The 15535-nt window shown below is 38.0% G+C and overlaps 1 protein-coding gene across 7 annotated transcripts in view; it reads left to right on the top strand.

Moving 5' to 3' along the window:
• The window catches only part of LOC117399687 (protein FAM110B-like), a 61681-nt gene extending 47011 nt beyond the window's left edge, over positions 1 to 14670 (top strand). For 5 of the 7 annotated variants that reach the window (XM_033999022.3, XM_033999017.3, XM_059022171.1 and 2 more), the window contains one exon: positions 12463 to 14670. In XM_033999022.3, the coding sequence (XP_033854913.1) occupies positions 12769 to 13884 (1116 nt within the window). In that variant the 5' untranslated portion in view covers positions 12463 to 12768 and the 3' untranslated portion in view covers positions 13885 to 14670. Of the gene's footprint in view, positions 1 to 4393; positions 4669 to 12462 lie in introns of those variants that run through there. The other 2 variants (XM_033999019.3, XM_059022172.1) reach the window with 2 other exon arrangements.
• The last annotated feature ends 865 nt before the right edge of the window (positions 14671 to 15535 follow it).

Genomic DNA, 15535 nt, shown 5'->3' with positions numbered 1-15535 from the left:
AATATAGACCTTCTGGCAAACTAGTGGCAAGTTTGCTGCAAACATGTGGTGAACATTTGCAGAAAACTTGCCACAAGAGTCCTATTTTAATTGGCTCAATGGCAGATACTTAGATCCCACACCATCATTAGCCCCCTTTACTAACCTAAAAAAGCACTGAAAACTAGCTTTAAAACTTTATTCAATAGACAATCAGAATACATAAAACACTGTACATCAGCTGTACATCAGTTCCCATTCACTAAATATTACATTTTAAATGGAAAAAAATTCTACATTGTAAACTAAGCTAATAATTTGAAAATGATAAGGTATCACAACAAAACAAAATAACATTCACATACTTGAAATAGCAGTAGAAAGATACAATTGAAATGTCTTAATCAAATACAACACACTCTGTTTGATAATTTGATTCTTATATGCGATTGATTCATAAAAGTTGACCGATATGATTACAATTAACATGGTGCGAAATAACCGACGGCACCGGCAGCAATTGCCGACGTGCCCAAGCTGCTTGCCGCAATGCCTCCCAAATTTAAAAAAACTTACGACAAAAGTTGCCTGTAAGCCCATCCATCATTGCCGCCAGTGTCCATCAGCACCAGCACATCGTGATCTACATCCCATTCTCAAACTTGCTCCTCGTCAGCTGGCCCGTTCTGTCCCAATTTAATTTAATTCTGTCTAATCTCATCCTGCGAGAAAACGAGTCATTATCATAATGTATTATTGTTGCCGTTGTTTTTACTGCTCCCCTCCCAGCACTAAGCCACGAGAAAGACGTACTGTATCATTGGTTAATGACGGGCAAACAGAGGGAGGGATGCTGTTATGTTAGACTGAGCTCAATATGACCACGCTCCCAGGATTTTTCAATCGCACGTATTCACTGGCAGTGTCACTGTGATTTTTGGTCTGTGAACCCTGTGCCAACTCAAAAACATTTAAAAAGAAAGAAGGAGGAAGAGCTGTCTAAATCGGCAGCAAAGTGTTCTAGGATTTACTTAATGTTCAGGTAAGCAATGGGTGCACAACAATTCGTCCCCGACAATAATAATAATATTAATGTCAATTTACAGTTGTCAAGTACTGCAGAAAGGAATGAAATTGAATCGTGACATAACAGGCTTAACATTCCAATACTGTAAAATGAAACTGTGCAATACACATTCTAAACCCTTTAATTTCTTCAATTGCTAATTTATATCTCATTTCAATGACCATTGCTATTTTGTAATTTGGCGTTATATCTGTATGCTTTACCAGTGTTAACATATTTTTTGCCCGTGTGTTTTCTTTTTTCTTTTTCTTCCAAGGTGTCGGTGTCAGTGTAGTACTGTATGCTGCTTTTGACCTCCTTCCTCCTACTCTTGATTTTCATGTTTGGCTAGTTTTGTTGTTGTTTTCATGTGCCACCTATCCACCTTCTCCCTTTATTGGCTGTTGATATTTGTTCCTGAAACTAGCTTTTCTGTTGCGATTGGCAAGATCACTGACAGCAGAACTGGTGTTAACAATGTGTTACAGTCTGTGCCCCTTCCTTTTGAGAACATTCTCAATGTGAAGTGTTCTTGCAAGAACCGTATATGTTCCTGTTCAGTTTCACGGCAGCCTTTTTGAGCACTGATTATTGACTTTGGTATTGGGTACAGTTTTTTTTTTTATTTATTATTTTATTTTTTATTTTTATTGGGGTGAATGCAATTTCACCAAATAGGTAGACGTTAAGAAATGCAGTAAACCATTAGCAGAAAACCAAACTAGAGCTTGAACAGGTATGTATATTATGGAGGCAACTTTACAATTGTACTTCCACGACTGGGTAAATAACAAAATGTAGGGCTGGTATTCATTTAGTAATTATTTATGCAATGGAATCAATTTCCTGTCTCAACTGCATAGTACACAAAACTGGCAACAAGTCATTGTAAATCTTATCCCTGCTTTATGCGCTACATGCCACTACATGATGACAAAAAACATTACATGCCCATTGGGAACATAAGTGGGAAAAGCATCCACTGCTTGAAAAACAATAATCGATTTATCAGTTTCAAGGTAAGAGAATGTTTAATACTCTCAAACAAACGTTGGTAGAACAGCAGATCTTGGTCTTGATTTACAGGGAGGAAAGAGCACATGTACATATTATATACTTGTAATTCTATCCAAGGGCAATACTGTAACAAGACGGTAAAAGTCAGGAGTAAAATATTTAATCGTTTGTGTATCCGTAACAAGCCGCACTACCTTTTACACAGGTTTTTTGGGGGATGGAGGGACACATGCAAAATAATAGATTAGGTAACTAACTGATTTAGTTCCAGTCTTCTTTTAAAAAAAAAAAAAAAAAAAAGTGGCACTGTCATCTGTTGTACCCTTGAGCAAGGTACTTTACCTAGATTGCTCCAGTAAAAACCCAACTGTATAAATGGGTAATTGTATGTAAAAATAATGTGATATCTGTATAATGTGAAATAATGTATAATGTGATATCTTGTAACAATTGTAAGTCGCCCTGGATAAGGGCGTCTGCTAAGAAATAAATAATAATAATAAGTGTTTAAAATGTTTTTGTTTTTTTTTATCAATTTACTTGCATGATTTAGAAAAGGCTGTCTTTTTGTTTTGTCCCATTTTCTGTAAATGTATTCATTTTTTTCACACAACATAAGTTAACAGGTTTTGAAATAATTCCCAGTATTGTATAACGTCTAAAAACAAAATAATCTTATCTGAATTTCAAAACCAGGTCATTACTGTTTGTTTTGACCCTTTCCACTGAAAAGGTTAGCTGACAGAAAATAAAAACCTTTAACCCCTAAGAGCAAACAAGAGTCAAACTAATGCTTGACTATACATTCTAATAAGTTAATAAGAGTAAGACTAGACTGAGTGTAGCTCACAGAATGGGCTCTTCATGGCTGATTTGAGGGGGCCCTGTGTGCTCTGCTCTGTGGATAAAAAAAGACTTTAGTCTCCAGTGCTGAAACATTTCCACCAACAATTTAATAGAAAACAAACTATGAATATTAATTTGATAAGTCAGAAAGGTCTATATCAACAAGCAAGGGGATATTTTATTGTGCAAATTTGTTTTTTTTAATCCAGCATGTTAAACATGAACATTTTATTTTCATTATATTATAGAAATATGCCAGCAGATTTTAAACCTGAATGTATTAACAATTCACAGTATAATTTCTGTTTGTCATCCAGTTTTTGGTGATCTCCCAAATGACTTAACTGACAAAACAGGAGTCTCATCTCTTGATTCAAACAGTTAACAGATAAGTGAAAAATGTTGGAGATGGTGAATTGGAACATGTTTTATAAAACTGTTGCACTAGTAAATAGAAGGTAAGTTCTAATAGCATTAGTCTCAATTCGCAACACACAACTAGGTTTCATGCTGCTTATGTGGAAATGCATTTATCGTATTTTCTGTTGCCCTAGAAGAGGAAATAGCACAATATGAATGCAACTTAATAGCAGACAGTAATTCAAGAATGTCATCTGCAGTATGTTAAGTTCTACTGTGTTGGTTGTAGTTTTGCCAACACAGATAACATTTTAAAAGCAGCATTGCAGCAGAGTTTGCTGACCTAGGGCTCTGCAAGACTGGTGTGGCTATGGATACTGAAGAGAGCTACAGTACACCATTACTTTTAAAATATGTGGTTTTTATCCAATCTCCCTCCATAAAAAAAAAAAATAATAATAATAATTCCAGTGGGGGGTACCACTATATGTTTCATGGTTTCTAAAAAATATTTATATATTTTTAAAAGCAGAACTTGCTGTTTTTTATGTAATTTTTACCAATAATTTGTTATCGTTGTTTTAATTGTATTATTTTTATTAAAATGAAAACATTCTAATCTGCTTTTGGTTAATATTGGTAATGGTTCATATAATGAGGAGCTAAATATTTTACTTCTGGAGGAATAAAATAAAATACTGTGTAGCCATGTAGTGGCTGATGCATTACCAGCACCTTACACCAGAATCATATTTAGTTTTCCCTGTTTTTATATACACCAGCTCTTACCATAATATGCTACATGCTTTTACGCTACTCTTAGTGATCACCATAATTAGCATACTATTTAAAAGTGTAAAATATTGTAAAGAATAAAATTGCTTACAGATACCGATTTCACATGGATAATATCATTGAATTTCAATTACCTTAGACACTGCCAAGATTTTTTGTTTTATACAGGAAATAGCACTTAATGACAACCAGATGCATGTGTTTTTCTCTCTCTAGACCCCCAGCTGCTACTCTGTCCTGTCACTGTACCTTGTAAAAATATTTAAATGCCCAATTACAGGGCCCTAACAAGCTGATGACAACAAAAAGGAAGGGGGAGGGGGCTGCACAGGGCCAGCTGAAAGCACTCTTTGGCATTGTTTATGTAACAAACGGCAGAGATGAGGTGAAGTTTATTTGTCGATGCTTCGGCAGACAGCTCACAAATGATAAATGAAAACCTGTTGGTAAAGGAAAACCTTCTCGTTTACCTGCTGTTTTGGCTCAATTTAAACAAAGGGTTCTTAAGGAGGAGTAGGTGAAGATCCCTTACAGCTGGAGAGGTTAGCTGCTCTGGCTCCCTGTAGGGGATTGTAACTGACTGGATTATGGCTGATATTGGGTGGGTGAGCACAATTTCATTTATCTGCATTACTTAGTTTAGCACTCGTGCATGTTAATTATTTTTGTTTGCAATAGCTTTTTAAAAAGCTTCTACTGTGTAGCAGATTTTGCTTTGTAAGAAAAAAAAAAAAGCAGATAGATTCATGTTCTAAATCATAATCAGACCAAGCAGAATTTAAGCATACAGCATTGTTGAAAATTCCAGTTTGTAGCCTAAAACCTGTACTACATGTAGGGCTGTAATGTATTGTAATGGTGTGTGTTTTATTTTATTTTTTCAAATTGTGATTGAACAAGCTCTTCACTTGGCAGCTATTCAAGCTGTAACAGTAAAACATTCTTTCATCGCTATTTCAGTCTCCATACTGCTCATTATTTAGGCAGTCATGCATATGTTATGTAGTGCTGATGACCTGATCAGTCATGCATGAAAAGCATACAGTGATTATAACCGCAGTGATCTTTTTTTTTTCATGTGCACATTATTGGTTATATCCTTTAATGGCTGACAACTCCACAGTAACAGTGGTATACCATGAACCCAGTCCACCGTATTAATTGTTGGATCAACACTCAGTAGAACAGACGGGTACTGTTGTATAACAGCAAATGACCATTGGAAAATGCATTTGCACAGACTGGAGCAGTGAGAAGTTATCTGTTTTAATATTTATCTTCTTTTTGGTAGTTATGTGCAGGATTGTGTTGATAGTTGTGAATCCACTTGTATTATTGGAGAAAATACAACATCATATTTGACAGTGATTTAAAATATCATTAATAACTTGCAAGCAGTATCAGGACTACTTGTACCTATTTAGAAAGGGGTCAAGCAGTGGCAAGCAGGTTTTTGGGGAATGTAAAGAAACAAGTTTCCAATAAAGTAGTTTGCAAAGGAGGCTGAATTATAGACGTGTGTGTGTGTGTGTGTGTGTGTGTGTGTGTGTGTGTCTAATATATATATTCCCAGAAATTACAGGAGAATGACCGATTAGAAAAGCATGAAATATTTTGGCCTATCCCTTCCATCAGGGGATCTCAAACTTTTTTGGGGGGGGGCCCCCTTTGGGAATGTTTCAGGCTGTGACGAGTACATTATCATATGAAATTGCTGTTCATACTACATGGGAACGCTAAATGAAGCATGGACATGCAATCATTATGCCTGCAGTCAATAGCACCAGAGCCTTTCTAAAAGTGTGTGTGGGGTGATGTGCAAGATCCACGGGTGAGGGGGTAAAAATATATATATATATATATATTTGTAGCTAATATAAAGTGCACTTTATTTCAACCAAACATCTCAACTGTAAAATAAATAACCAGATTACAAAATGAAATTAGACCCATAGAGGTGGAAGTGTTTAAATCAACAGCAAGCCTATCATTTGTGTCACATGTGTTTCTGCTTCAAGATGGTCATTCTATGTGAATTAAGATTTAATTTTGCCATTAGAAATGGAGCGAAGCATCGAAAACTTGCATATAGTACCATTATTATACACAACTATATACACATACAAATAAGCATCTGGACACTTCATAAACACGGCAGGAGGTCTGGCTTCATATTACATAATTTACTGTTAATGATTAAGTGTATATGCACTGTAATGTAATGCTAAGGATCTTAAGTAGGGTTGGGCATTCGCATTGTATATTGATCATGCCCTAGATTATTTATTATTATTTATTTCTTAGCAGACACCCTTATCCAGGGCAACTTACAATTGTTACAAGATATCACATTATACATTATTTCACATTATACAGATATCACATTATTTTTACATACAATTACCCATTTATACAGTCGGGTTTTTACTGGAGCAATCTAGGTAAAGTACCTTGCTCAAGGGTACAACAGCAGTGTCCCCCACTGGGGATTGAACCCACAACCCTCCAGTCAAGAGTCCAGAGCCCTAACCACTACTCCACAGTATATACTGTATGAAATTATTGTTTTCGGTTACTTTCCAAAATGATTGGGTGTTTTTTTCAGTCCCAGTAGTTGTGACTCGACTTGCACACTTAGTTGTACCACCTTTCCTTTGCTGTCTTCCACAACATAATCCTTATGGTCATGGGCATATTCTTCAGGGATTTTTGTGTGTCTAGGCATTTCTTTTCATTTTGCCACAATTTGCAATTCTGTTTTAAATTCTCACTGACTGTAATATAGCTTTAAATCCCGCAAACAAGCCTTCTACTGTAATTATAATCTTGTTTTAAATCTCACATTTTTTTGTAGTCGTAGTAGTTTTTTTTGTTTTGTTTTGTTTTGTTTTTAAATGATAAAGGGGTCCACATGAATTAACCATTTCCAGTGTTTCCATTTTTGTATCGGGTGTTTTATCGATTTTTATCAGTTAAAACCAAAAATCAGAAGCCCATAATCTTAAGGTTATGTATTTGTTGTGATCACGCAATGCCCCCCCCTCCCCCCCCCCCCCCCAATAGCCTTGCGACCCCCTTTTGGGTTGGGACCCCCAGTTTGAGAAACGCTGCCTTACATGACTGGTTGTAATATAAAATCTGCATTTCTGTGTTGGAAAATTAATTGCAGTTGCAATGATCAATACTGCAGGTTTGACAGACTTTGATAAGGGAATGGTATTTGTGCTTGGTTGGCAGGTGCTTCCACATCCAAGGTAAAACTGTTAAAAAATAAAGTAGCTTACAGGTCCACAAATGCAAACATTACTGATGTGTCACAAAGGACGGTCTCAGATAAGATTTCTCTATAGGGCAATTTTATATAGGCCTATTTCCAGAAACTAGAAGTTAATGAATCACATATCCCTTCAGATTAATTAACACCTCCCAGACTCATCATGTCTAATTGGTGCCTCTCTGGTTGTCATTGGTGGCCCTACAAATTATGGCAGATGTTTCTAATTATTTTAGTGTGCGTGAAAGTGGGACACTGCAGCTATATATATATATATATATATATATATATATATATATATATATATATATATATATATAGTTCTCTTCTGGAAAGCATTAAGCCTGTCCCACAGGACCCTTTGATTTCTAAGCACTTAATAAGTATGTTTAATTATTTCAGACTGTATTATGCAAATGTAATGCCACTGGTTTCATGGTTACTTTCAGGCTACCCTGAGCCGAAAAATCGAACTGTTTTTTACTTTAGCGTTCCAACTTAAATTGTTAAAAACCTTTTAGTGATGGTATATTTTGTCTAATATTCTATTTTCTTTGATCTTGTTGCTTTGTTTATATGCAGAGTAAAGTCCACAAGTCCTTATTCCTGCAATGGCAGCCTTTTAGCTTGGGCTGTGCTTTATTTGGTATTAAAATGACGTGAACAGTAAAGCTGATCAGTTTGTGTGTGTGTGTGTGTGTGTGTGTACTGTACAGATTGGTGTACTCATACAGCCTGAATTTCAGAACACTAGAAAAGACAGAATTGTACAGGTTGTGTGTTAAGATCAGAAACTTTAAAAACTTTGAAAGATGTCCCAGATACCCACTGGAGGGAGAGATTGGGTGTTAAAGAATTTGTAAAGCCTGCCTGGAGAAACCAAGAGTCAGAGTTCTGCACACCATTAGTGGCTGTCTTGCCGTGGCCATCTTTTTCTCCTGACCTGAGTCCAGTAGAACATCTGTGGAACTAAATCGCCAGTGCCATCTATGGGAGACAACTGTGACCAGCCAACATTCGCTAACTGGCTGCAGCTGCACAGGAAGAGTGGCAGAAAAATCCCACAGCAGTCTATCCAGAGGCTGATCAGGTCTATGCGTCAACGCTGCGAGGATTGTGTTAATGCTTAGGGAGGTCATACCCGATACTAACTTTGTAATGTTTCCATTGTGACAGTGTGTCACGTTTCATACTGAAAACGTCACGATTCTTTGATCTGTATTTTTGTTCACATTTTCTGTGATTTTGTTTGATATTTATGTTTAAAATATTTGATTAAATCCATTAGACCTGAGTGTTGCATTTCTTTTGTGCATCAGTGTGTTATATACACACAGCGCTCCCTCGCTATAAGGCTCTCGGTTATAACATGCCTCGGATGTAATGCACCTACACCATGTCCCCCAATTCCCCATACTAGTGATTCATGCAATATTTCTACAGTAAATACAGTACCAGTGTTGTTCAAACTGTAAACCACTTCTCAGTCTAACTTCCATTTCTGTGTCTCCCTTTTGATACAGTATCTGAACTGATGAAAAGCTGCACTGGCACTTTATAACACAGACATCTTATTCAGCATTTGTTTTATAACTAAATAAATATTAGGCCTATTATGTGGTTATCTTTTTGCCCCGAGAGGAGCTGCGACTTTCTCCGGGAGACAAGACGCTTCAGCTTCGCTTCAGCCCCGCTCCGGCAGCCTAACCTCGGGCGAGCCCATTCTCTCTTCCCCTCTCCCGATCCGCTCTCCTTCTCGCACTTGGTTTGCTTGTCTGTTGCTTTGAACTGAACTCCCGACCACCGTTTAGCCAGGCTATTTATAGTTTAAAAACTGCTCATTAAAATGATCCATGAGTGGGAATGTTACCCTTTTTTTGTTGCCCCTTTAAAACAGACCCAGCACACACAGACTGGAGGTTTAGCACTTTCGTGCACTTTTAATATTTACAAAAATAAATAAAATGAAAATAAACACCTAGCTCTTTCCGAGCACTAACTAACACAATCAGGAACCTAAACTAATGACCGGACAGGTAAGCTGTTTACCGGCTGAAAAACAAAACAAAACACACAGGTTTACACAAAATCACGAATAAGAAAGTGCTTCACACAGTACTTTTCAGGACTATGACACACAGTTGGGCTCTTCACACAGCAGCCCCGAAGAGACTGGATGCTCTCTTTAAATACCCTGCACCTGGCTCTAATTTACAACAATTAATAATAAAGCAATAATACAATTATAATTAAATAAACAATGCACGTTTTACCTACTGTGTTACACAACCTCCTCCTTAAGTGTGCAACACTGATCGGCCATACCAAGGCCACTTCCCCCCCACCCTTAAAGGACCACCCACCCTCAAGTCCCGTCTTTTTGATCTTCGACCACAGGCGGGCTTGAGGGTGAGTCGGTCCGGATGGCTTGCCCTGGGTGACTGCAGCACAGGCTGGTGACCAGAAGTGAGCAATGGCAGGCAGAGGTGTGCGGCTTTTGACCGGCGCAGTGACATCTGCAGCCTCGGAGAACACAGTGGGAGGAAGGGGGAGCGCATGTGACGTCTGACTCCCATGACGTTACGTCTGCGGCTTCAGGGGGAGAGGAGTAAGGGACCAGGCAAGCAACTGTGCCTGGCAGTGCTGCGACCTGGGAGCACGGTCATGTGGAGGGAGGTCCGGGCATTCCGGCCAGGTGTCCACGATGCCGGGACAAGGAACCGCACTCGACAGCGCCGGTCTGGCTTACAGGCGTGGTGTCTGGGGCTATGATGGAGGTGGGTGGCTCCAGAGATGGCCATGGCTCCACCTCCTCTGACTCCGGGATGGATTCCTCCCGTTCATGACCCAGCACCAGCTCCTCTGGTGCAGGAGACTGCAGGGCTTCTCTTGCCGACTCCAGTTCCCACTTCTGGAGCAGCAGCTCCAGCTCTAGGCTCCGGCTCCGGCAGCCCTAATTCTGCTCTCCACCTCTCGATCTGCTCTAACTGAGCAGCAGTGCTCCTGTTGATCCTGGAGATCAACTCTTCTATACTTTCCATTTCTGGGTCATAGGGGTGTCCACACACGCTGCCACCATATTTGATTGAGCGACCACTCACTCACGTTGCCCCTTTAAAACAGACCCAGCACAAAGATACTGGAGGTTTAGCACTTTTGTGCACTTTTAATATTTACAAAAATAAATAAAACAAAAATAAACATCTAGCTCTTTTCGAGCACTAACTAACACAATCAGGAACCTAAACTAATGACCGGACAGGTAAGCTGTTTATTATTATTATTATTTTATTTATTTCTTAGCAGATGCCCTTATCCAGGGCGACTTACAATTGTTTCAAGATATCACATTATTTTTACATACAATTACATTATTTTTTACATACAATAACCCATTTTTTACTGGAGCAATCTAGGTAAAGTACCTTGCTCAAGGGTACAGCAGCAGTGTCCCCGACGTGGGATTGAACCCACGACCCTCTAAGTCACTGCAGTAAGCAGTAATTTTCATTAAAAAAAATATATATATATTTTCAAAAGAGCTATGAAACAGACTTTAAAATTATAAGTGTAAAAAGTTGTCAGGATGTTAACAATGAAAAGAAAAATGCCATGTATGTTATTTAAGCAGTTGTAGCAACACATGGGGACGTGTAACGCTATATTTTTCGGAACCCTGCTACTTACTCTTTAAGGGAACAGATACTTTGTTCAGTTAATTTTAAAAACAAGACAGATAAATGGATGCTTTATGCAATCAAGGGTTTATTGTGTTCGTGGATATGCTATTTTATACTTAACCCTGTACACTTAACCCTTTGCGGTCCTATGTCAGACCAGGTTGTTATAGTCCAATACATTTCGTAATCTGCTGAAGGGAATTCAGTCTAAAAAGGGAAATTATGTTTAAATGCATTCAGTCTTCTCCGTTGTAGATGATTTTTTTGTTGAATGTTGGCATATCAACAAATGTTAGTTCAGTACAAGCACGGCCAATATTGACCCGCTGTAGAGGCTATTTAATCCAGTTTGATTAATTATGCATTAAACTATAAGTGGATCTCCCCAATTCATTTGAACTCGGTAGGTTTGGTACACTGACATAATGTCTTTTGATAATGAATCTTAATATATTTTGTTACTATGATTCCTAAGAGACAGCAGTTTGAGGTGACAATGTACCTCACTGAAGAATTCTTATGTCGGCTCAGATAGCTGCCTTTGCAGTTTGTTGCTGTCATGAGACAAGAGAGGTGATGTTGGAAGAATTTGACACTAAAAGAGACACTTGATATTGCATTAGTCACATTTTGCTTTGTCATGGTACATTGCAGCAGCAATATTAAAACCATGGCAAACCTTCCTAATGACCCTTTAGAAGTTCTGTAACCTTGCCTTTTTGCCAGCATGTTTATGTAAATATGCAAAGATAATCTGTGTTTAGTTTTCATTACTGCTAAGTATAGAGATAAGACCATTCTTACTACACTGTGGTATCACATATTGTGTGTTGGTACCTGTACACAAAAGTGTAAGGCCACAAGTTTAAAAAAATTAAATAAAAAAGCACTACTTGTATATATTGTAGGATTTTCCTCCCCCCTTTTAACTTCTCACAGGGAAAATAAGTAATTCTACCAATACATATGAATTACAAAACTGATTTCATATGCAGAGGATATTTTAATTTACATTTTTTTTTTTTTAAATGTGTGCATCAGTTACAATATGCATTATGTTACTGACTGTGTTGTGTAGGACAGTACCTAATCAAAATGTGATATTTGTATTAATTTGTGTAATGTGTTCATTTGCATTGGTTATGTGGTACAATCATTTATTTATAACCTTTCAGTTTGACACAGTTATTGAATGGATTATTGAACTAAATAAATGCTATGGGTGTAGAGTAAAAAATGCTTTACATTTAATATGTTGCAGCACATAAATGGCAAAGAAAGTCTGTTACAGAAATAACTGTTTTATACTTCAAGCGTGTTCCTAAATCATGTGTTTTGTTACAGACACGTTACATGTCTGAAAAGAGACTTCAGCTTTCCTTGTTGTTGCTATAGATGTGATGTCACCCAACTGCTAACACATGGTTGGTTATTCTGTGTTTCAGATAACTGCCTGCATTGAGCACAAAAGAAGAGGCTGAATTCCTACGCTCTTCATTGGCCTAAAATAAATCACCGGAGCAGATTAACATAGACTTGTGTCTGGTGGCCCCCTTTTTTTGTACAAAGGCTGCCTGTAAAGAGAATGCAGTGGTATTTAATGAGCTGTGAAATGAGGCCTTGCTGCTAACAGTCAGAGGAGAAAGGATTCTTCATCTATTCATCGGGCTTGATGTACATGTTTCTACTCCGTACTCTGAGGAGAGTCTACCACGGAATCCAAAACGGCAGCTGGGGAAAGTGCATCAAACATGCCTACAGAAACACTACAGACAGATAGCATGGCAAAACCTGTCAGCCCGGCAAGCACCTTTACCTCGGCAGTACCTCTCCGGATACTGAACAAAGGGCCAGACTATTTCCGTAGGCAGGCGGAACCAAATCCTAAAAGACTCAGTGCAGTGGAGAGACTGGAAGCAGACAAAGCCAAATATGTGAAGAGTCAAGAGGTGATAAATGCAAAGCAGGAGCCTGTGAAGCCAGCAGTAATGGCAAAACCACCAGTCGGCTCAGTTACCAAACGGGCAGGGAGCAGCCCTGCCTTAATGGCAACAAACAACAACTCAAAGACTGACAGTAGTGTAAAACGAGAAAATTTGAACCTGGAAATTCTGAAAAATATCATTAACAGTTCAGAGGGCTCTTCTTCGGGGACAGTACATAAACACAGTGCCAGAAGCTGGGCTCCCCACAGGTCAGAATCTACAGAGCTGAACAGACGGTCGTTTGCAGAGTCGCTTAAGGTGTTCCCCACTCCAGGTCACTCAAGTCCCCAAGGAAGTAATTTAAATATTAGCAAACGTCTTTTTGAAGAGCAGTCAAGTGATTCATCTCTACACATATCTCATAGCTCATCAGACATTAGAAGGGTATGCAATGGCAAGCCATCAAAAGCTATGCCTAGTAGTAGTTCGGCCCCACCTCTACCACCTAAACCCAGCGTCACAGCTTGCAATACACTGAAATCATCTGGGATGGACACATTAGAGCCTGGTAATGGAGTGAGCAGGAGGCCCTCTGTGCACAGATCAAAGTCTGATCTAAGTGACAGATATGCCCGAGCCAGTGCAGACGTTGAACGCTTTTTTAACTACTGTGGACTGGATCCTGAAGAACTTGAAAACTTTGGAGTGGAGAATTTCACCCGGGCAAACTCGGATATAATTTCTCTCAACTTTCGCAGTGCAAGCATGATTAGTTCGGACTGTGATCAGTCGCGGCACAGCAATGACGACCTAACGGATGATGAAGATGCCAATGAGCGAGTGCCATATGGCATCTCTGCTGTTGAAAGGAATGCCAGAGTCATCAAATGGCTATATAGCATCAAGCAAGCTCGAGAATCTCAGAAAGTGTCTCATGTGTGAGAAAGGAAGGACCCCCCGCTTTTTTTTTTAACACTTCTATTTAGTCTGTAAATCTTATATTTGTGAAAGGTTGAGAAGTCTATTTTTTGCACACTTAATTGCTTTGCGTTATATGTGCAATGCATACAGAAACTGCATGCTTGTCAACATGTGAACTAACTTGACCTCCACTTATAGAAAAAATAAATACATATAACTATACTATGGAGACAGCTGCAGGCCTAGATATGATTATTATATCAATCAAAAACCTTAAGACTGATCTATTAGGGTTACGTGTTGAGCCATTTTGCACAACCACACAGCCATATCAGTATAAGTGCATAGATTCAAATGAGTTACAATGCATAGGTAAATTATCTGATGTGTAATGACAGTCAAATATGTATATAATGATGTGGCTGTATAAGCATGTTACAGTCCTTGCAAGTACAGTAGTAAACTCAAGAACGTGTCCTAAAGTTGTCCAGTGTTGCGAACCATGTGTTACATATTGTTATTTAAATCATCAGCATTTTATGTATTTTATATGGCTTTGTCTTCCACTGTTCTGACTGATAACTGCATTGTGGTACAATGGAATGAAAGTCCAGTGAGTGACCTCATTTTCTGTAGTATTTGACAGAACTGCATTATGTAAAATCTGCAGAGAGGAAACCTAGATTTTTTTTATTATGTAAATTCTGTAAGGATTTGTATATACTTTTAAAGTTGTTACCAAATCTGTAAAGATAACTCTGTTACGCTAATAAATAGCTCTTGGCTCATTTATTCTTTTTTATTTTACTCATATTGCAGGAGTTTTTATTTCTTTTTTTTTCTTTTATTGATATCAAATTTGAAATCTTCATTTAACATCAACCAGGAATCCTGGTGGAGTGAGGGTCTGAACTTTTAACATACTGTGTGGAATGATGATGATGATGATGATGATGATGTTGATAACATGATGTTATATCATCCTTGTAAATGCACATTGTTGCTATGGCAACCACATTGTGATAAACAGGCAGAAGTTCAAGGATCTTATTTTAGATTAAGTATCTTGTTTTAGAAATCATTAGCTTCAGAGATAAATCTGTTGTTGTTGAAAGTGTAAACTGCACACTTTACTGAAGTGTGTTTTTTGTTGTTTTATGTACCAATAATAAATCACCAGTGGAGCAGTTCTGGAGACCTTTTGGTGTGCACAATTCTATTGTTTAGAGTAGAAGCTTCAATTAACCAAGCATGGGTTTATTTACAATCTCGTACAGTTCTGGGTTTTAATTACAGTATATGTCATTTTCCCCATAACTTTCTGATACATAAGTGCCTATTTCAGGCTGTGGCAGCCATCCTGATTTAAGATGCTATTTGGTGTGTTTAAATCCAGAGATGCAGTATGTAATCCCAGAAGATGCTTTGTTTACATATTTACACAGAAAAAAAAATGGGATTATGTAGAGAATTGTACTTGCTGTCTAGATTCTTAAACTGAGATAAAGTAAATCATTGCTACTAATAGCTGAAGGGAAATAAATACATACATGAAATAGACCGGGTTCAATTTAAAACTAGCTCATTAGCACTGGCGCTCAAGTAGGGCACGAATTGCATTGTTCATATCCTTCATATATAGCATTGCATACCAATGTTTAAACATGAAAAC

This window comes from Acipenser ruthenus, chromosome 4, assembly GCF_902713425.1.
Source record: "Acipenser ruthenus chromosome 4, fAciRut3.2 maternal haplotype, whole genome shotgun sequence".
In the NCBI taxonomy this organism is placed as follows: domain Eukaryota; kingdom Metazoa; phylum Chordata; class Actinopteri; order Acipenseriformes; family Acipenseridae; genus Acipenser; species Acipenser ruthenus.
This window is presented reverse-complemented; position numbering and strand designations above follow the sequence as displayed.